The sequence below is a fragment of the Arabidopsis lyrata genome, assembly GCF_000004255.2.
Source record: "Arabidopsis lyrata subsp. lyrata unplaced genomic scaffold ARALYscaffold_5, whole genome shotgun sequence".
Taxonomy (NCBI): Eukaryota; Viridiplantae; Streptophyta; class Magnoliopsida; order Brassicales; family Brassicaceae; genus Arabidopsis; species Arabidopsis lyrata.
This window is the reverse complement of record NW_003302551.1, coordinates 19,775,405-19,793,893: the sequence shown is the minus strand read 5'-3', so window position 1 is coordinate 19,793,893 and position 18,489 is coordinate 19,775,405. Positions and strand designations below refer to the sequence as shown.

Here is an 18,489-nt window from a genome sequence, read left to right as displayed (position 1 = left end):
GTAATATATTCCCTTCGTTTTCGAATAGTTGTCGTTTTAGAGCTTTTTTTTGTTTTAAATTAGTTGTCGTTTTAAGGTAATAATGTAATTTATGCCAATAACTACCCAAATTACCTTCATTTTATTGAACACAAATTATTTGTAAATAATTACTTGTCATTTTTATGAGGTTAATATAGTCATTGTATACCTTTTTTAATTTGTCTAAATACAGTTAAAATGACAATTTAAAAAAAAACAGAGGGAGTAATAGGGGTTCTTTTGATAAACAATTTAATATTATGGTTAACTGTAATATTGTAATGTTGGTTCTGGTAACCGTTAATAATTGTGTCAGAAAATGTCGCATTATTTTTTATTCTATATTTTTTTTACTAACAAAAAAACTGAAAAAGAACCGAAAGGTAAAATTAATCGAGGTTAATGCCAGTCATTTGAAAATGATTATACTTTTTTGTCGGTTATAATTTTGTTTTTCCGATAAATATGAGAAAATTGAGAGCAGTGTAGGAGTATAGTGTAGTGGGAAAGTCTGGAAACAGCTATCTAACTTTTTCCTTTTTCTCTATGATTCTGTTGTGAATAATGCAGAGTCACCGTGAGCTCAGGCGCCACCGTAACGAAGAAGAAACCTGAAGTAGAAGAAGCCATGGGATGTGCGGCGTCCAAGCTCGATAACGAAGATGCTGTACGGCGGTGTAAGGATCGCCGCCGTCTGATGAAAGAAGCTGTCTATGCTCGCCATCATCTCGCCGCCGCTCACGCCGATTACTGCCGTTCGCTTCGTCTCACTGGATCTGCTCTTTCCTCATTCGCCTCCGGTGAGCCTCTCTCTGTATCGGATCAAACTCCGGCTGTTTTCCTCCATCCTCCTCCTCCTCCGCTTTCTGAACAATCTCCGGCTAAATTTATCCCTCCACGTTTTCCGCCGTCGCCTGCTCCTTCTTCTGTTTATCCTCCTTCGACGTCTCCTTCCGTCGCTACTTCTAAAGTCATGTCCACCTCTTCCAATCGACGCCGGAAACAGCAGCCAAAACCTAAACTGCCTCATATTCTCTCGGAGTCAAGTCCTTCGTCTTCTCCGAGGAGTGAGAGCTCCAATTTCATGCCGAATTTTTATCCCGGTGCTTATCAGAACTCTACTTACTCCGCTACTCCTTCCCATGCCTCCTCCGTCTGGAACTGGGAAAATTTCTACCCTCCTTCTCCTCCCGATTCCGAATTCTTCAACAGGAAGGCTCAAGAGAAGAAACAAAACTCCGATAGTCGCTTCAACGATGAGGATACGGAAACAGAGAGGTCAGAGTATGATTTCTTCGACACAAGGAAGCAAAAGAAGAAGCAGTTCGAATCAATGAGCAATGCGGTGGAGGAGGAGACGGAGACGGAGAGAGAGGAAGTACAGTGTAGTGAATGGGAGGATCACGATCATTACAGCACGACGAGCTCCTCGGACGCTGCGGAGGAAGAGGAAGAAGATGATGATGATAGAGAGTCAATTTCCGAGATCGGGACACGCTCCGAGTTTGGATCTACGGTGAGAAGTAATTCGACGAGACGGCATCATCAACAACCTTCACCAATGCCGCAAGTATACGGCGGCGCTGAACAAGGTAAATATGACAAAGTAGATGATGCGACGATATCTTCTGGTAGCTATAGAGGCGGAGGTGAGATCGCTGACATGAAGATGGTGGTTAGGCATAGGGATTTGAAAGAAATTGTTGATGCGATTAAGGAGAATTTCGATAAAGCCGCTGCCTCCGGCGAGCAAGTCTCTCAGATGCTCGAGCTCGGCAGAGCTGAGCTTGATCGCAGTTTCAGCCAGTTGAAGAGTGAGTTCTATTCTCGCTTTGATAACTTGGAATTATCCATGCTTTGATGAAATTGAGTTCGTGACATTGTGAATTTTGGTTTGTACATTGTTATTAGAAACGGTGATACATTCGAGTAGCATATTGAGCAACCTGAGCTCTACATGGACCTCGAAGCCACCATTGGCAGTCAAGTACAGGCTGGACACGACTGCGCTGGATCAACCGAACAGTTCGAAGAGCCTTTGTTCCACTCTTGACCGTCTCTTGGCATGGGAGAAAAAGCTCTATGAAGAAATTAAGGTCTTTGCAGGTTTTTACTTTTCTGAAATTTACCAATTGAATGTTGGTAGCTGATGACTTTTTTTCCAGGCTAGAGAAGGCTTGAAGATTGAGCATGAGAAGAAGTTATCACAGCTTCAAAGCCAAGAATATAAAGGGGAGGATGAAGCTAAGTTAGACAAGACAAAGGCCTCTATAACGAGGTTACAGTCACTGATCATTGTTACTTCTCAAGCTGTTACAACCACATCTACTGCCATAATCCGTCTTCGTGATACCGACCTTGTTCCACAACTCGTTGAGCTCTGTCATGGGTAAGTTTGCTCTATCTACATAACTGAATCACCTGTTGCTTGATGTTATCTTGTGATCCAACAGTTTTCTTGAATTTGACATTTTTGGCAAGCAATCATTATTCTTTCCCCGTTTGGTTTCTTAAATTCAGTATAGTATTATTCATTGCCACCTACTTTTCATATCTTTGAAGAATCTTGTGGACTCAATAAGTAGGTGAACAATAATGATGCGTTTTAGAATTCTGTGGTCCTGGATATGCTTAGAGTGTGACAAAAAGGTCTCTTACCTCTCTTGTCTATTGTTACAATTTATTTCTTAGCTTTTTAAGTCTTATAGCTTATCCTGTGGAAGTAACTAGTAAGTTACTGAAATTGGTAATTATGTCTCAGAGTTTAGCGGCAATAACATTGTTGGTTAGGCGTATTGACTAATGTCTCCTGGTTTCTGGTATTCATCATGTGAATTCTGTAATCAATTCGGTACATTTTGATAAACAAAATCACAACAAGACATTAAATTTGACTTTAGGAGACATTAAACTTTGTGTTTGTTTTTCACCTGATGCAGCTTTATGTACATGTGGAAATCTATGCATCAATACCATGAGACGCAGAACAGCATCGTGGAGCAAGTCCGGGGGCTCATTAACAGATCGGGCAAAGGCGAATCAACATCTGAGCTACACAGACAAGCAACTCGTGACTTGGAATCAGCTGTCTCTTCTTGGCACTCCAGTTTCAGTCGTCTGATTAAATTCCAACGTGACTTCATACACTCAGTTCACGCCTGGTTCAAGCTAACCCTTCTTCCGGTTTGCCAAGAAGATGCCGCCAATCTTCATAAAGAGCCGCTCGATGCTTACACCTTCTGCGATGAGTGGAAACTCGCGCTAGACCGTGTTCCCGATACTGTCGCTTCCGAAGCAATCAAGAGCTTCATCAATGTTGTACACGTGATATCCGCGAAACAAGCGGATGAACACAAGATAAAGAAAAGAACAGAATCAGCATCAAAAGAGCTTGAGAAGAAGGCTTCGTCGCTTCGAAACCTAGAGAGAAAATACTACCAGTCATACTCAGTGGTTGGTTTAGGTTTACCAGAGTCAGGACCCGATAACCAACACATGTTAGATGCTCGAGACCCGTTAAGCGATAAAAAGTCAGAGCTTGCGGTTTGCCAAAGGAGAGTAGAGGAAGAGATGCTGAAATACTCAAAGGCAATAGAAGTGACAAGAGCCATGACTTTGAATAATCTGCAGACAGGGTTGCCTGGTGTGTTCCAATCTTTAACAAGCTTCTCTGCTTTGTTCATGGAGTCTCTTCAAACGGTATGCACTCGCTCATACTCTATCAAATAGGACATTATATTATATACACATATAAATTGATATTCTTACAGAGTTACAGTAACAGCGTCAACTCTTAAAGTTTTTAAAGTATGGCTCTTGACTTTTTGTCCTTAATTATGTCTTACAGCATTTTGACGTCAGTTATTGTATTGTTCCTTTTTTACCAAGAAAGTGTTGAATACATTTCAATTTATTATGAGGAGAATGTAAATAAACAAAATTTTGAAACTGAGGGCGTCGCTGTGATTCTGGATATGAATAGAGGGAATTCGTAAGTGGAAAGAAGATCTTGATACGTGTAAATGTGATATAACCTCTAACATGTGTTCTTAATCAGTCAGGATGTGATTTATCTCGGCTATGGTTTAGGTAACTCGAAAGAAGAAATTTAGGTTAACCTTTTAGTTGTTTTCTAGAGTTTGTGGTTTATTTACTGTGTTTGGCGAGAAAATGAAGAAAACTGGGAAGAAAACATGGGTAAAAATAATCTCTGTAGTGATAATCTACTAAAAGCTTTGATATGATCTTCAATTCCAAGTGGGTGGGGGTTTAGGGACTGTCTCCATCGGATTCTCTCTCGAGTTCGCATCTGACAACTCTTCACTTCTTGTCTGAAAGTGGAACCACATGGTTTTGTAAAATCAGGATTTACTCCATGATCTTCTCTGTCTTCTTCTTGCCTTGTGCCCCTCCCAGAACCTAATAGACAAAATCTCCCTATGACCCCTCTTGTCTTTATCCTTTTACTGTTTGAGGATAAAAGATCCATACAACGGAAACAAACAAAAATACTTGCAAAAGAAATATCTTTAATTAGCTCTTTCCATATGAAAGCCTAAACCTGGCTGGCTTCCATTTCCATACTCCATACAACTGGTCTGATGTCAATGTAATAACTATTTTAAGCATACAAGGTCTGAAATCAACTGATTCAATAAAAAATATTTAACAACATGATCATACCCAAGTACATGTATGTACTCACTTCTCTGGATCAAACTCCTTTTGCAACTCTCAGGGCCTCAGGGGCTTGGGATGACGAAACTCACATGACCTGGCTAATTGTGTTTTTGCGCATATCTAGCGAAGAGATCCAAGAAACAAATGACTATTTGAACATAGAGAATATCATGACCATGGACCTACATTACCCGTTTCAGCAGGAAATCCAGCGTATTGTTTTGTAGTTGTCAAGTGGAATTAAGAGAGCATGGCAAAAGCATCAAGTGATTCCAAGGCTCACCATAATATTTTTTATCGACAATTCTCTGGTCCAGTCCAGGCAGATCAAATAATTTCAGTTGTGGAGCTGAAATATAAAGGATAAAGGTAAATATGTTATTTGATCACATAAAATTTAACAGTCAGAAAAAAATGCAGGTCACCCATGTACAAAAGAGTAAAATATTAAACTTAAAGCTCCCTTGATAATAACATATGATACCCACCAACTTAAAACTTTAGGCTCTAAACAAACTAGTGCTCTAGACCGTATTTAGTGGTGGCAACATACTATAGATAAACCGTTTCACTGATACCAAAGACATTCAGACACCCAACTTAATTGTAACTTATGATTGTGTTACTATTTTAGAAATGAGACCAAAGAAGGCAATCAATTCCACTTACCTGTACATCATTTATATCTTCATACCAGTCGTTTGAGAGCTTTGAAATGTCCAAATTTGATCACCATTTTCCCAAAAATTATGTGTACCACCAAATATGACACAAGTCAAGCTATATGGTGACAGTTACACGGGCGAGAATTTGCAGTCCAACTTAGCAGCGATATTATCAAGAACTTTGTTGAAATGTGGATCTTCTAGTCCTTTTATTGTCCATTGTAGCAGTCTGATATTAATGTCACTTAGTATTGGATCTCCATCTTCTGTACAGTGAAGTTGTATCAGGCGATCTATACATTTGACCAAGTATTTGCTGGATCTTAGCTTAAAATGGTTAATAAACTTCTCGGCGTCCTCTCCAGCTTCAAAACTTGATACACACATACTCTCCAAAGTGTCCGTTAAGTTGAAAACAAGAAGTGTGCCTTCAATAGCCTCCTCCTTGGTGATTTCATTCGGCAGTAAAGCAGATATTCCAGAGAATCCCTTTCCTTGTTTGAATCCGGTACTCCTTGATTTCTTAAAGGCAAGAATTTTCCCAGTTGCAGCATAGTGCAGTACCAGTTCATACTCCTCATCTGTTACTGAATATGGAGAACCAAAAAGTATGCCAACCACGACTCTTCTTACTAAAAAATTGTTTTGGAGGCCACAGCTGAAAGATGGATGTGTTTTCCGAGAATCCAATTCATAAGAAACTGAATTGGTGATTTTGTTTTCAAAATCTCTCAATATGTCTTCCACAATACTAGAAGACTTTATTTTGCCAGAAACGAGCCTATCTGGTTTCTTTCTCTTGCCAGTTATAGTCTCAGTACGATGTGCTTCTGAACCGCAACTGTTGCCGATACATATCTCTGAGACTCTAATGAGAGACTTACTTACTGATACTTGAATGGTTCCACTTCCAGGGTTTAGAATCCAAGCAATGTATGTAGCCGCAGCGATGGAGAGATCTTCTACATCACATGCTTGTCTACAATCAGCCACTTTTGAAGTGCATCTATGTTGGATATTTTCAAACGAATTTCCTTCTGAGAAGAGCATAGCAGAAGCAAAATAGAACCAATCTGGGAAGTTAATAGCCAAAGCCCTGCCATAAGATACAACATCATTCAAAACCCACTCACATACATGTATATATAAAGTGATCAAACATCAGGTAATCATGTTGCATTTTCATGTAAAGTTACCATTCGGTTTTGTCATCTAATGCTTGAACTTTTATTGGAGTGGGCTTACAATTAGTATCCCGTTGTTGTTGCCTAGGGACAGCAGATGCTTTACTGACAGTATGAGCTAACATTAGGAGGGACTTGAAACTGAGAGGACCAGCCAAGATTCTCAGAAATTGACACTGGGAAGGAAAGTATGTATCAGAAAATGGTAACCTGGAAGCTAGTTCCATTGGTATACCCCACAACGATGGTTTTGAAATTGTATCCATTATTGCAGAGACCAAACCAGCAAGTACTTCAAAAACAGAAGCAAGTCCCCTGGCGTTAAGAATGAGATTGCATCAGAAAGCAAGAAAGATGGAAAGCTAGAGATGACAAAGCATAAGATTACATGTATCTATTATTGTAGATTTACACGACACGAATTGGATAGGAACTCACGTAAGCAAAAGCCATTTATGTAAGAGGGCTCTAGTGTTGATAAACATAGTAGGAGATAGTGCTAAGCAGATGACAATATCGCGCCACTCTGCCCTCTCGAAAAGCTCCTTTTTTATAGAAAGGAAAGGCCTTTCCACAACATCTTTCAAGATTCTGGAAACATCTTCCTTCAAAGACAATGGATCTTGATACCAGAACAGAATCCTGATCATCAAAAAGTGTCAGACCGATCTACCTTTTTCTGAAACAAGAGAGGAAACATCAGAAGCTGTGGCTTCAGTTTCACAAGGTCTATCGACAAATGATAAAAATACTGCAGACTAACATAGCTTGGTATAGAAACAGTACAAGAGGTCAAACCTCAGAGGTATCTCGTGGCTCTCTACAGATGATTCTCTCGGTAAGTAAACAAGAAGCTTCGAAACAGCCCTATTTCTTCCATCCATAAGCTTTGTATGAGCATTGAAGCTGTTGATCTTACATGTTGAAGCTGCTGATCTCACAACAGCTTGGAATAACAATGTAGCCAATCTTCCTATGAACAGTTCCAAGTCAGAAATATATGAGAGAACAAAAAGTTTAAAAGCTTAAGATAAATCCTAGGATAAGCTAAATAAAACCCACCATTTGCCCCCAGTTTATCAATAATATCCTTAGAGATTTCGATCAATTCTTCAGAGCACTGAGGTAAATTGGAGCTCCCAAACTGTAATGTTTCCTCGTTTCGATACTTAAGTACCTTACAATTGCTTGAAGATGATAAGGCACAAACAAGTGTTCGCACCATATACTCAATCGCCGAATCAAAAACCTGAATTTTATAAGAAAATCACGCGCTCAAGTAAGAACCCAGCATATGTAGAAACAATGCAAATCCAGAAGAAATGAAACTAACCTGAGGTGCCTTGAAGCACATTAGAGATAAGGATGCGTCCAGAACCCTGACCCCAGAATCCTCGCCGCCGATGTCCAGAGTCAGAGATCGGTTAAGCTCCGAGATAGCTAGTCCCATAGAGGAAGTAGACTCTTCCACTTCTTCTTCGAATAATTGATCTCCGTTCTGAAGACTGTAAGCAAGCGCGGCCAAGAGATCGGCGACTGCAGACGGAGAGGACATCGAACAGCCGAGCAGACTCAATCGCCGGCGATGTAGAGAATTCCGAAATTACTAAAGACTTGGATCATAAACCGGTTAAGCTAAATGTTTGTAATTCCCACTCAGATCATAAACCGGTTGAGCTATGAGTTATGACGGTATGAAGTATGCATTGTTGGGCTCTTATTAGGCTTGTGTTTGTTTCGTAATCTGTTATGTATGTTGGGCTTTACTTGGCCTTGTAAAATTTACTTTTTGGAGAAAAAAAAAAAAGAAAAGAAGCTAATTATATTTGTCATATGCTCACAGAAATATGTAGTGGGTAAAAGAGAGATATTTTAGCCGAAAATGCTCATAAAGTCACAATATATATCTTGTGTTTTGAGTCTGAGTTTGATGTATCACATGATTCTAAGCATAAATTATTTGTCACTTTCTTTGGCTCTCTGCACCCATTGCCTCGTCGGTTTTCTTGGATCTTGCGAATTCTGCTTCCTTTGATTGACATTATGCCCCCGGCCTCGGCCTCTGCCTCTCCCTCGACCTCTCCTGTTGCTGGAGCTGCTAGAGCTTGTCTCTGATTCAGCTTCTTTGGGTTCTTCTTCTCCTTGTTCTTGGCTTTGCCCAGCTTCTTCTTCTTCGTTTGGTGACGATGATGCAGGAGCTGGTGGAGGAAGATACATACCGGGTACAACCGATATGTTTTTCTTCGGTTGAACCAAACCGCCCTTTTCTTCCTGCGTCTTTAGAATAGCTTCAAACCGTTCTCTTCTTATGTTCTCTGAATCTGACTGGAGCAGCGGGTCTTGGTCCTTACCTTGTATTAAACCAGAGTCCTGCGTATCAGCCAAATGCAGTCAATAAAAGAGAATTAAAAGTTGAATCTTGGATTGTGAATTGAGGGGTTAGATCAATGAAAGGCACTGGATTGAATCTGAAATTGATGGCTAACTCACCTGTAGAGATGATTGACCACCAACTAAGTCAAGAACATGTTAAATGTCACTCGCATGAAAAACTTTGCGGCACACTGGACAGTTTCCCAAGCTTTTATCTGCTGATCCAGAATTACCGGCAATACTTGTTTATTTAGATTAACTTTTCCAATTTCCGTCAAAAAAAGACCTTACGATACAAACCTTCTCGAGTACTTGATCCTCTACGCATATGTGAAGTGTCACCAGATTTCGAATCAGCATCTTTTTGTGCATGAAGCCAATTCCACCACCTAATGATGCAGTCACTGATCACTTGAGATCAACAAAGAACAATTAGACAACTTAAACATTGGAAAATAATCCCAAAATAACAAAGAAAAGAGAATTGTAACTGAGGCTAACTATTCTTTACCAGTGGAAACAATGAAAACAAGACATCAGCTTCATAAAGGGCATTTGTTTACTCCCGTCTTCCTCAGGGAATAAGGGATACAAACACAGTGGACAATCTCCATCCGGGTGATTCATAATTGTGAGCCTCTCAACTGCTTCCTAGAAACATATATGTTTAGTACACTACATGTCATTCTAATATTAATCAAGATTGCATATGTATATCTGCGCACATACACACATTGTAAGAAATTATATGGAGATGTTACCTCACAAAGTTCTACAAGCATTAAAGAAGATGATAGTTGAAAAGCTTTCTCTTGCACAATGCCAGTCAAATGCTTTTGCCTTTGGTCATCAAGACCCTTGGATTCAATCAGAGTAATTCGAGGTGGTTCATCTGGATACTGTAATAACAAAAGAAGATACTTAAGCTAAATGGCTCTATAAGAAAAGCTCAAAGATAATGACATTGATACTAAATCTACCTTAGAACCTGCTTGGATTCTCACAACAGCTTCCACAAACTGCAGAGCAGAAACAATGTTACCAAATAGCAGGAAATACATAAAAAAAAATCAAATCATATGCAAAAGAAATTGCATAGGATCACTGAGTTCTTGCTACTGAACTTGAAAGCAAATTTTGGGCAAATCGAAGTCACATCAAATCATACTACAAAAGCAATTAAAAGTTTTCTACTTGTTAAGGTCGAATTACTGATTTTGGAAGATCGCCAAATCGGACAATATCAATGCGTAAAAATTCTGGGGTTTTCAGATAGTTGTCGATTCCGAAGAACAAATCAGAAGAAAATTGGGGGAAAAAAAAGGACCTGCTGAGAAGAGATGTCGGCGGTACGGGGCTTGATATGGAGGTGAAGATGAGGAGGATAGGAATCCAATATAACGCAGTCTTCGCCGTAAACTGCTTCTAGAGCTTCCACTTCCATGGCTACCTCTTCCTCCGTCATCTTGAGAAGAGGAAGAGGCCGCACAGATAGACGGCGAAGAAGCAGACCTTTTTTTATTTACGCCAAGTTTTCTCATTATATTTCAATGTAATATCTAAAACAGCCCAATATTATATCAACAGTTCTGATTTCGTCCAAATTTAATAGTTTCTGCTCAAATTCACCCTTCGATAACCGAGTACGCTTGGAATAGCATCAAAAATATTATTAAATCCTCATACGTCGAAAAAGGGGTGTTTTTGTTAATTCAGTTTTTACATCCACGATAAGTAAATTTTAAAAAAATTGCTATCAAAAAAATAAATAAAAAAAAATATTTCGCAATAAAAGAAATTATAAAAAAAAAAAAAAAGACGTAGCGATGACGGAGTTGAATTTAACCGGGAATCTGCCGACGGGACTCTATGGTAAGTAGTTTTTGATTCAGTGCTGCGAAGGTTTTCGTATTTTTAAAACGAAATCGAGCTTCTTTGCTGTTACTTTTTAACAGATTTTGTCGTTTGGGAACATGTTTGCTTCCCTGTTAATGATGGTAATTGTTCAAACCTCATACATTGTCTTGATTATCTGGTTGTTGCAGTTTCCAATACTGGTTTTGCTTGGAGAATTGTTTTATCGAATTCAGAGTTTAGTTTGTAGAATGTATGTATTCTCAGATTCTTATCTGCAAGTCTGACCAAATGACTAGATTTCTTTCTTCCCCAAATCTACTTACTTGTCACTTTTCTTTCTTCATCTTGTAAATGCCTATATATCACAAACATAGATAATTGGGAAGATGTGAAAATTTTGTCAATCAATTAAGATTGGTCATTTGAGATACTGTTGGACAGGTTACTAGAAATTGTTAGACCAAGGACCTATAACTGGTAAAAGTAGTAGAGTTAGTGCATGATCAAACAAACCAACTTTGGTTTGGTTGGTGGTCCAGAAGGGGGGAAATAGCTCTTTCCTTCTCTAATAGTAAGGAAGTTCAAATAGTAATTCTGTTATGGATTATTGATGAAGAGGTAAGACTCTGCCTCTCTTCTCTTTGCTGCTTTTGTTGTTCGACTTGGTGCTGCTATTACTCTGCGTTTACTAAAAGAATGAATTTCTATTTCTAGTCTTTTTGTTGACCTGAAATAAGTTCTCAAAATATTAATATCTCACATTTACTTCCCCTGCCTGTTATCTTTTTTGGTTTTAAGTCTTAACACTTGCTGTTTTCATCCATTTATCAAACTTTGCTCTTAGATGAGAAACTAATATGAATCTAACTCGGATAGAAGAGAGTTCCAGGGATTTAGCTGGAGGGTACAGTTACTTTAGCATTATTCTCAAAGCATACGGATATGACAACAAGTTATGCTTTTATCTGATATAAACAAGTGCAGTTTACTTGCAGTTATGTGATAATCTAGTGATATTAAGCCATACACTGAAAAACAACATGGGAACAGCCTTGTCGAACTGTATGATTTGGGTGACAGTCATTAACACCATCTGCATAAATTGTTCTTCTTGAGTGTATCAATGAATCTTTGTTGTGTAATATCATTGCTAGAGATATAGTCAAGAAAATCGTTGAAGCTGAATTCTCCATAGGCAGCTGGTTTATTTTCATTGACGAGCTCAAGTGCTGGACTTATTTTCTTGTGCAGAGGCAGACTGTGAAGACTTGCAAAAGAGAGCCGCTTGTAATCTTTGTTCACTGTTACACGATGAACCACACTCTTGTATATGCCATTGCTCATGACTTCTATTTGATCTCCCAACTGGACTATCAGAGCGCCTTCAATATACGGCACACAAACCCAGTTCTTGTTGCAGTCCATTATCTGCAGGCCCTGGCTACTCTGGAGTAAGATGGTCAGTGAGCCAAAGTCCGAGTGTGGTGGCATTCCCAAGGCAAATTCGGGTTCAGGACAAGCTGGATAGCAGTTCACCGCCATGACTTGCGAGTCTTCTTCAATTTCTTCTTGTAAGTAATTTTTCTCCAGTCCTAGACTTTCTGAGATAGCTTCAATTAGTTGCTTATGTAGCACATGCGTTGCTTCTGCGTATTTCCCCACTTTTTCCCTGGAAAAAAAGGTCATTGGCAGGAGACTATATCAGTTCTGAGTCCCAATGTTTTGATACATAATTCCCCAAATCGGAGTATTATACCCGTCAAAGGAGAACAAGTTATGTATAATATTCAGATAGTGAAGATGGCCTAGATAGGTTCACTTACTTGTAGCATGGAGGGTTGGATGGCCACAAATCGATCCACTTCGAGAGAGGATGGGAGTAATGTTTGATGAAATCTCTCCAGTAATGAACTTTGTCTGTTGAGTGGTTTAAGCTGGTGCCATACCTTACTGGTGTATGAACGTTATCAGAACCCAGAAGCATCTTCTCATCGACAGGTAAGTCAAAGAACCTTGTAGCTGCATCTAGCGCATCTTTCACCACTGATGATGATATTCCATGGTTTATAATCTGTAGAGAATTAAGATTGGATCTGAGTTGTGTTATAAAGTATGAAGATAAGCATCTTCACATGGCTACTTTTTTAAGTCTCAATAAAGACAGTAACTAAGGACTTTGTTTTTTCTCAGTTTGTTTTGATTAGGGACTTTGTTGAGTATGAGATAAATGCAAAAAGACAATAATTGCCTTTCTCATAAAGTCATATATCAGATGTGATTGGTAGATGCTATAAAACATTACACTAGTCCTAGTGACCAGAGAAATGAAACACATGGCTGAATTTAATGAACTATATAGACACATGAAAATGAGACACTCAAACATGAAACTTGTTATTCATTTGGATAGTAATAATGCATGAAAATGGGTTGCATAACTTGTAATGTGTAATAAGTAGACAAAGAGAGTATAAACATTACCTGAAAGAAACCAAATCCCTTGCAGGCCATTTCAATCTCATGGATGACACAGCGTCTAAGCAAAGGATCGTGTAAGAGGGAGAGATCAATGACAGGGAGCGTGATGGTGTCACTGCCAATGCTTGAACCGAGCATTGGTCGTTGTGAAGGTGGAAGAATGTAACGAGTAGGCACATGAAGGACACCTGAGTCGGTAAGTGCCATAGCACTGGTGAAGCAATCATCAACCACACTCTTAATTGTTTCTTCCATTGATTTTTTTTTTGGAGGAATCTGTTTTGGTACTTGAGATTCTGTTTGTTTATCCAACTCTGTCCTAAGTTATAGTAAAGAAACATGCAAAGCCCGTTTATATATATACCCAGGAAGATAACCTGTTTCTAGAAAAAGACAACATTTCTGCTTTTCTCTTTGAATACGGTTTTGGAAACTACCAGGTTTGTGTTCATATACATAAACATTATGACTAGTTGCATGTTTTGCTTTTTTTGGATATTTTATGAAAAAATAGAAGTCATCCATAAAATGGTTTTTATTCTTTTAACGGTTTCTCTCTTTTTCCTTTATAGGTTATAAAAATACATTATCTTTGATACTTTTTGGTTGTGTAAATGAAACTAGTATTGGTATAGGTACATTGGTGTGTGTATTACTAAACTATAGATGAGCTATTAATAAGGTTTTGGAGTTATATGAAGTTGAATGATATTATCTGAACTTGGCTCGCTTGAATCAATGAGATGATGTAAACATTGTGGACGAAGGGGAAAAAAGTGATGATTTGTTTTCTTCTGCCTCAGAGGATTCATTTGAAACGAGAAAATAAAATAAAATAAGTGGGTGACAAGTTGAGAGACAAGATTTTTTCAACTTGGTGGTGGTTCCAAAATTCAATCTGCCACATATTTTTCCAAAATGTTTTAAAACAAAACAATGATCTCTTCTTGTTCATATTATGTAACTTCTAAAATGCGTTGACTTTGGACTCATGTCGGTATTTGGGCCGAATAATAGTTGGTCCAACCTTTATGGTAATGAGGTTTGGGTCTTGGGCTTTTAGCACTTGGAGTTTCAACAAATATTTGATAATAACGTTTGGTAGTTCCATCATATGATAAATAACTTTGTATTGTTTTTATCAAATATTTTTGTTTAAATTTGTAAACTCAAACAACAAAAGAAATTTTTAACTAATAAGTGTTGGAATATGTCACCAATTTAGATCCTCTGGCAGATTTAGGTTTCACACGTTTTTATTGGTGAGATAAATTGATTGGTCTTTCTTCATAAGAATTTAGTTTATTGCTGTCATTGACAAATTTCAAACATTGCTAAATAATTTATCAAGAAACCCCGTAGCGAATTCTGTATATCGATTATTAGAAAAGAGATTATAGATCGTGGTGGCCATTTCCTACCATTATAATATCGTGATCATTTTTTTCCTAAAATTGTTTAGGTCTCAATTTCGATTATTTACTATCCTATTTCTTTCTTTTACTCCTTTGGAAAGTGCAAGACATTTTTTACCAAAAAAATAAAGAACTCACAAAATATTCAAATTCAGGTTTGATCAGAACTGTTTTATCTAAATAAAAAAAATCGTTATAAGAATGGTAAACTTTCGAGTCTTTCAATACAAGAAGTAAATCATTTGTCTCTAAAGGTCATATGATAAAAAAATTGAGAAATAATGAATTTAAAAAAAAAAAAAAAAAAACAGCTTATGAAATTGAGTTGGCAATGGAAGCCATGACTTCTTCAAACATTCTTCTTTATTAACTCTCTCATAGTAGTAGTCGTCATCGTCCTCCTCACCTCATAGCCTCTCTATATAACTAACCTCACCATTTTAATCTCTTCCTTAACTCTCTCTGTCTCTTCATCTATCTTCTGACATTATATAACTCAATGGGATCAACCGTGGCGGCCGCTCTCCTCCTCTTCCTAGCGGCAGTCCCTGCCGTCTTTGCCGTGACTTTCAAGGTCGGCGATAATGCTGGCTGGACTAGTGGTATTGATTACACCGATTGGGTCACTGGAAAGACTTTCAGAGTCGGTGACACCCTAGGTAAATAAAATGCTTGTTTTTACACTACACATAGATTACTTATGTCACAAGAAACATTTTTTTCACCTAACAAGATGATGATTTTTATTCTTTCAGAGTTCATATATGATCTTTCACACTCGGTGTCCGTGGTGGATAAAGCCGGCTATGATGGCTGCGACAGTAGCGGAGCGACACAGAATTTCTTCGATGGAGACACTAAGATCGATCTTACAACAGTTGGAACAATGCACTTCCTTTGCCCTACTTTTGGTCACTGCCTTGATGGCATGAAACTCGCCGTTCCCGTCCTTGCCGCCGCTCCATCTCCGTCTACTCCTTCTTCGCCCCCCTCCCCACCTTCGCCTCCCTCTCCGCCTCCATCTGCATCCCCGCCAACCAATGGCACGCCGGATTCAGACACATTGACGCCTCCACCGACTCCATTGACACCTTCGTCTCCAAACGCAGCGTCTACGGTAGTCATGAGCTATGGAATAATTGGAGTCACGATGATATTGATGTACGGTGTTATGACATAAATTACAGGGTGGAAACAGAGCATTTTTTTTGCTCGATGTCTTTTTTGGTCGGCGGTCTTTGGAACTACTTCACCACTACGTGCTCTTTGTGTGTTAGTAGTGTGTAACGAAACTCTTTTTTTATCCATTGACCATTTTTATTCTTCTTTTATTGATTACTTGTGGGGTTGATAAACGTGATAGCCATCTCCCCGCTATGTAAAAGTCCAGACATTCAAAATCGGGTTTGATAACAAGGGAAAATAACGGTTTATCTTCAACTGGTTGAACTAATTATATATATATATATATATATATATATGTTACATACGACTAGGCCTGTCAATTTGAAGCAAAGTCTGCGGGCCCGCCTTCTCTGCCCCGCTGCAGGACGGGTGCGCATCTAAAACTTTCAAAATGTAAAAAAGCGGGGCGACTACGGGTTGGTTTTATAAATTGCAGGTTTGTGCGGGTAAACCCGTAGATCCCACGGACTTTTCAAAAAAATAATATATAAAAATTTATCTAGCTAATATATAGTTGTCAAATATTAAAATAATTCGTAATATGTATATAAAATAAATAAAATATTAATTTTTTCTTAAAAATATGTGTATTTATATTTAAAATTATTATTAATTATATTTTTGTTTTAAATATAATTTAAAAATATTTTAAAAATAAGTTTTTAAAAGCCCGTGGGTTACCCGCGGTTCCCGCGAAATTAAGCGGGGTAAATGCGGATCTAGTATTTTCTCCCGCAGATTTTGCGGGGCGGATTTTTTATGGATCAAAAATTTTGAAATCCGCTGCGGGGCGGGTCTCGCAGGGTGGGTTTGACCCGCTTGAGAGTTCTACATATGACTTTAGATACAAGTTGAGGATTTAAGAATATTTGGGTCGAAACAATTCAATTGTCAAACATTCTAATTGGATCTAAACAAAACCCAAGACGTTGATGTGAGCTAACGAAAACTAACGTTGATTGAATAAAAATGAAAATCTGTAGAGCATAAAACATTGCTAATATACCGGATTTATTGATAACATATTGTTCATCACGAAAAAGAGCATACTGTATAAGTTTCAGATTCGAAATTCGATTTTACAAGAAGTAAATCATTGTTCCATACATGTCATGATTTTTTAAAAAATGAAGGAAAAAGTTTGCATATGGATAGTTGGTCATTTTACAAAGAGAAAATTTGAAAATAATAGAGAATTCGTAAACATAATAACAATAAGTTTTTAACAACTACTGTATTAAAGAAAAAAAAAAAAAAAAAAACTGACGAACTTGATATATTGAATTGGCAATTGATCAAGCCACGATATTTTCAAACATCTCACGTCACGGCCTTTTTCTATATAACTCACCTCACATTTTAGCCTCTTCCTTCCTCATGATCTCTATATATCTCAATGGGATTAACCGCCGGCGCTCTCCTCCTCTTCCTAGCGGCAGTCCCTGCCGTCTTTGCCGTGACTTTCAAGGTCGGCGATAATGCTGGCTGGGCTGGTGGTGTCGATTACACGGATTGGGTCACTGGAAAGACTTTCAGAGTCGGTGACACCCTAGGTAAATAAAATGCTTGTTTTTACACTACACATAGATTACTTATGTCACAAGAAACATTTTTTTCACCTAACAAGATGATGATTTTTATTCTTTCAGAGTTCATATATGGTCTTTCACACTCGGTGTCCGTGGTGGATAAAGCCGACTACGATGGCTGTGAAACTAGCAGACCGACGCAGAGTTTTTCAGGCGGAGACACTAAGATAAATCTTACAAGAGTAGGTGCTATACACATCCTTTGCCCTAGTCCTGGTCACTGCCTCGGTGGCATGAAACTCGCCGTTACCGTACTTGCCGCCGTTTCATCAGCGCCTTCACCGTCTCCATCAGGGCCATCGCCGTCTCCATCGCCGGGAAACGCAGAAAACGTGAAAAACGCCGAGTCTAAGAGAACCATGATGAGCTATGGAATGATTGGGGTGACGATGGTGTTGATGTACGGTGTGATTAGATAATTCCCGCAACATTTGGCTCGATATTGTTTGGTCTTCTTGGTCTTTCCAATTACTCCATCATCAACTGCTCTTATTGTGTGTACCCTAATAAATTTTTTACCCTTGTTCAATACTTTTTTGCTTATCATGTTCTACATGCTTATTGAGTACTCTACAAATCATAGATTCCGCTTCCTTCCTATGGGTATTAGCTCATGGAACAATATTTGCCGTTCGAATTAAGGAAATACAAGTTGTCATATATCTACGCCATATTAGTGCGTCAAAGGACGGCTCCGAGTGATTAAACTGTTCCGTTTGTAAACTGTAATATAGTCATCGCAACTTGTATTTTTGGATTAACAAATTTGTTTCTAACAGCAACATTACATTTGACTACTGTGAATGTGAAATACACATCTTCGCGGACCTGGGTTTATTTGTATTATATGTACTGGTAACTTTCAAATTATGTGGCCATATAGACCAGTCCATTGTTTGACCGTTCAAGTACGGTTTGTGATTGGTTTAAAACAGACATGGTTTAGGAGAAGACACCATTATTAACTTCAGCTATGTGAAGGAGAACCGATCATATTCATCAAATAGTTGTAAATATTGTACTGAGAGAAAAAAAAAAAAAA

At 38.4% G+C, this 18,489-nt stretch overlaps 6 protein-coding genes across 9 annotated transcripts; 3 read left to right on the top strand and 3 right to left on the bottom strand.

Annotated features, from left to right (window-relative positions):
* Positions 1–494: 494 nt before the first annotated feature.
* On the top strand, positions 495–4,023 carry LOC9312616. Its single transcript, XM_021024397.1, has 4 exons — positions 495–1,835; positions 1,933–2,117; positions 2,187–2,410; positions 2,961–4,023. Exons 1-4 carry the CDS (start codon positions 650–652, stop codon positions 3,748–3,750), a joined length of 2,385 nt encoding a protein of 794 aa, XP_020880056.1. The 5' UTR covers positions 495–649; the 3' UTR covers positions 3,751–4,023.
* Positions 4,024–4,533: 510 nt separating this feature from the next.
* LOC9312615 lies at positions 4,534–8,203 on the bottom strand. Of its 2 annotated transcripts, XM_021024399.1 has the most exons (8): positions 7,884–8,203; positions 7,613–7,799; positions 7,349–7,523; positions 6,989–7,192; positions 6,563–6,865; positions 5,371–6,462; positions 4,985–5,050; positions 4,534–4,821 (listed from the first exon to the last, which is right to left on the bottom strand). In XM_021024399.1, exons 1-6 carry the CDS (start codon positions 8,103–8,105, stop codon positions 5,496–5,498), a joined length of 2,058 nt encoding a protein of 685 aa, XP_020880058.1. In that variant the 5' UTR covers positions 8,106–8,203; the 3' UTR covers positions 4,534–4,821; positions 4,985–5,050; positions 5,371–5,495. The 2 variants fall into 2 exon arrangements, with proteins under 2 accessions (XP_020880058.1, XP_020880057.1); XM_021024398.1 differs by having other exon boundaries at positions 4,534–5,050.
* A 193-nt stretch (positions 8,204–8,396) lies between these two features.
* Positions 8,397–10,455, bottom strand: LOC9312614 (E3 ubiquitin-protein ligase RNF25). 3 transcript variants are annotated; one of them, XM_021026521.1, is made up of 7 exons: positions 10,251–10,455; positions 9,904–9,942; positions 9,685–9,822; positions 9,435–9,574; positions 9,224–9,327; positions 9,041–9,141; positions 8,397–8,920 (listed from the first exon to the last, which is right to left on the bottom strand). In XM_021026521.1, exons 1-6 carry the CDS (start codon positions 10,386–10,388, stop codon positions 9,080–9,082), a joined length of 621 nt encoding a protein of 206 aa, XP_020882180.1. In that variant the 5' UTR covers positions 10,389–10,455; the 3' UTR covers positions 8,397–8,920; positions 9,041–9,079. The 3 variants fall into 3 exon arrangements, with proteins under 3 accessions (XP_020882180.1, XP_020882181.1, XP_020882182.1); XM_021026522.1 differs by having other exon boundaries at positions 9,041–9,138; positions 10,251–10,454; XM_021026523.1 differs by lacking the exons at positions 8,397–8,920; positions 9,041–9,141 and having other exon boundaries at positions 9,291–9,334.
* Positions 10,456–11,633: 1,178 nt separating this feature from the next.
* Positions 11,634–13,718, bottom strand: LOC9314396 (protein DOWNY MILDEW RESISTANCE 6). Its single transcript, XM_002876499.2, has 3 exons — positions 13,262–13,718; positions 12,604–12,851; positions 11,634–12,449 (listed from the first exon to the last, which is right to left on the bottom strand). Exons 1-3 carry the CDS (start codon positions 13,511–13,513, stop codon positions 11,864–11,866), a joined length of 1,086 nt encoding a protein of 361 aa, XP_002876545.1. The 5' UTR covers positions 13,514–13,718; the 3' UTR covers positions 11,634–11,863.
* A 1,255-nt stretch (positions 13,719–14,973) lies between these two features.
* LOC9314395 (uclacyanin-3) lies at positions 14,974–15,995 on the top strand. The gene is made up of 2 exons (XM_021025225.1): positions 14,974–15,332; positions 15,429–15,995. Exons 1-2 carry the CDS (start codon positions 15,173–15,175, stop codon positions 15,851–15,853), a joined length of 585 nt encoding a protein of 194 aa, XP_020880884.1. The 5' UTR covers positions 14,974–15,172; the 3' UTR covers positions 15,854–15,995.
* Positions 15,996–17,175: 1,180 nt separating this feature from the next.
* LOC9312613 (uclacyanin-3) lies at positions 17,176–18,105 on the top strand. The gene is made up of 2 exons (XM_002878280.2): positions 17,176–17,411; positions 17,508–18,105. Exons 1-2 carry the CDS (start codon positions 17,255–17,257, stop codon positions 17,864–17,866), a joined length of 516 nt encoding a protein of 171 aa, XP_002878326.1. The 5' UTR covers positions 17,176–17,254; the 3' UTR covers positions 17,867–18,105.
* Positions 18,106–18,489: the final 384 nt, after the last annotated feature.

Bases quoted from the DNA above. Each gene is read 5' to 3' on its own strand.
- LOC9314395 (XM_021025225.1), top strand. From the start codon at position 15,173: ATGGGATCAACCGTGGCGGCCGCTCTCCTCCTCTTCCTAGCGGCAGTC. The intron at 15,333-15,428 runs GTAAATAAAATG...TTATTCTTTCAG, and splicing joins CAGAGTCGGTGACACCCTAG to AGTTCATATATGATCTTTCA.
- LOC9312615 (XM_021024398.1), bottom strand. From the start codon at position 8,105: ATGTCCTCTCCGTCTGCAGTCGCCGATCTCTTGGCCGCGCTTGCTTAC. The intron at 7,193-7,348 runs GTTTGACCTCTT...TTTGATGATCAG, and splicing joins AGCCACGAGATACCTCTGAG to GATTCTGTTCTGGTATCAAG. The intron at 6,866-6,988 runs GTGAGTTCCTAT...TCTTAACGCCAG, and splicing joins CATAAATGGCTTTTGCTTAC to GGGACTTGCTTCTGTTTTTG.
- LOC9312614 (XM_021026521.1), bottom strand. From the start codon at position 10,388: ATGACGGAGGAAGAGGTAGCCATGGAAGTGGAAGCTCTAGAAGCAGTT. The intron at 9,943-10,250 runs GTCCTTTTTTTT...TCTGCTCTGCAG, and splicing joins CCGACATCTCTTCTCAGCAG to TTTGTGGAAGCTGTTGTGAG. The intron at 9,142-9,223 runs GTTTGTATCGTA...ATTCTGGATCAG, and splicing joins AGGATCAAGTACTCGAGAAG to CAGATAAAAGCTTGGGAAAC.
- LOC9312613 (XM_002878280.2), top strand. From the start codon at position 17,255: ATGGGATTAACCGCCGGCGCTCTCCTCCTCTTCCTAGCGGCAGTCCCT. The intron at 17,412-17,507 runs GTAAATAAAATG...TTATTCTTTCAG, and splicing joins CAGAGTCGGTGACACCCTAG to AGTTCATATATGGTCTTTCA.
- LOC9312616 (XM_021024397.1), top strand. From the start codon at position 650: ATGGGATGTGCGGCGTCCAAGCTCGATAACGAAGATGCTGTACGGCGG. The intron at 2,118-2,186 runs GTCTTTGCAGGT...CTTTTTTTCCAG, and splicing joins AGCTCTATGAAGAAATTAAG to GCTAGAGAAGGCTTGAAGAT. The intron at 2,411-2,960 runs GTAAGTTTGCTC...CACCTGATGCAG, and splicing joins CTCGTTGAGCTCTGTCATGG to CTTTATGTACATGTGGAAAT.
- LOC9314396 (XM_002876499.2), bottom strand. From the start codon at position 13,513: ATGGAAGAAACAATTAAGAGTGTGGTTGATGATTGCTTCACCAGTGCT. The intron at 12,852-13,261 runs GTAATGTTTATA...AATTCTCTACAG, and splicing joins AGGGATTTGGTTTCTTTCAG to ATTATAAACCATGGAATATC. The intron at 12,450-12,603 runs GTAAGTGAACCT...CTTTTTTTCCAG, and splicing joins TCCAACCCTCCATGCTACAA to GGAAAAAGTGGGGAAATACG.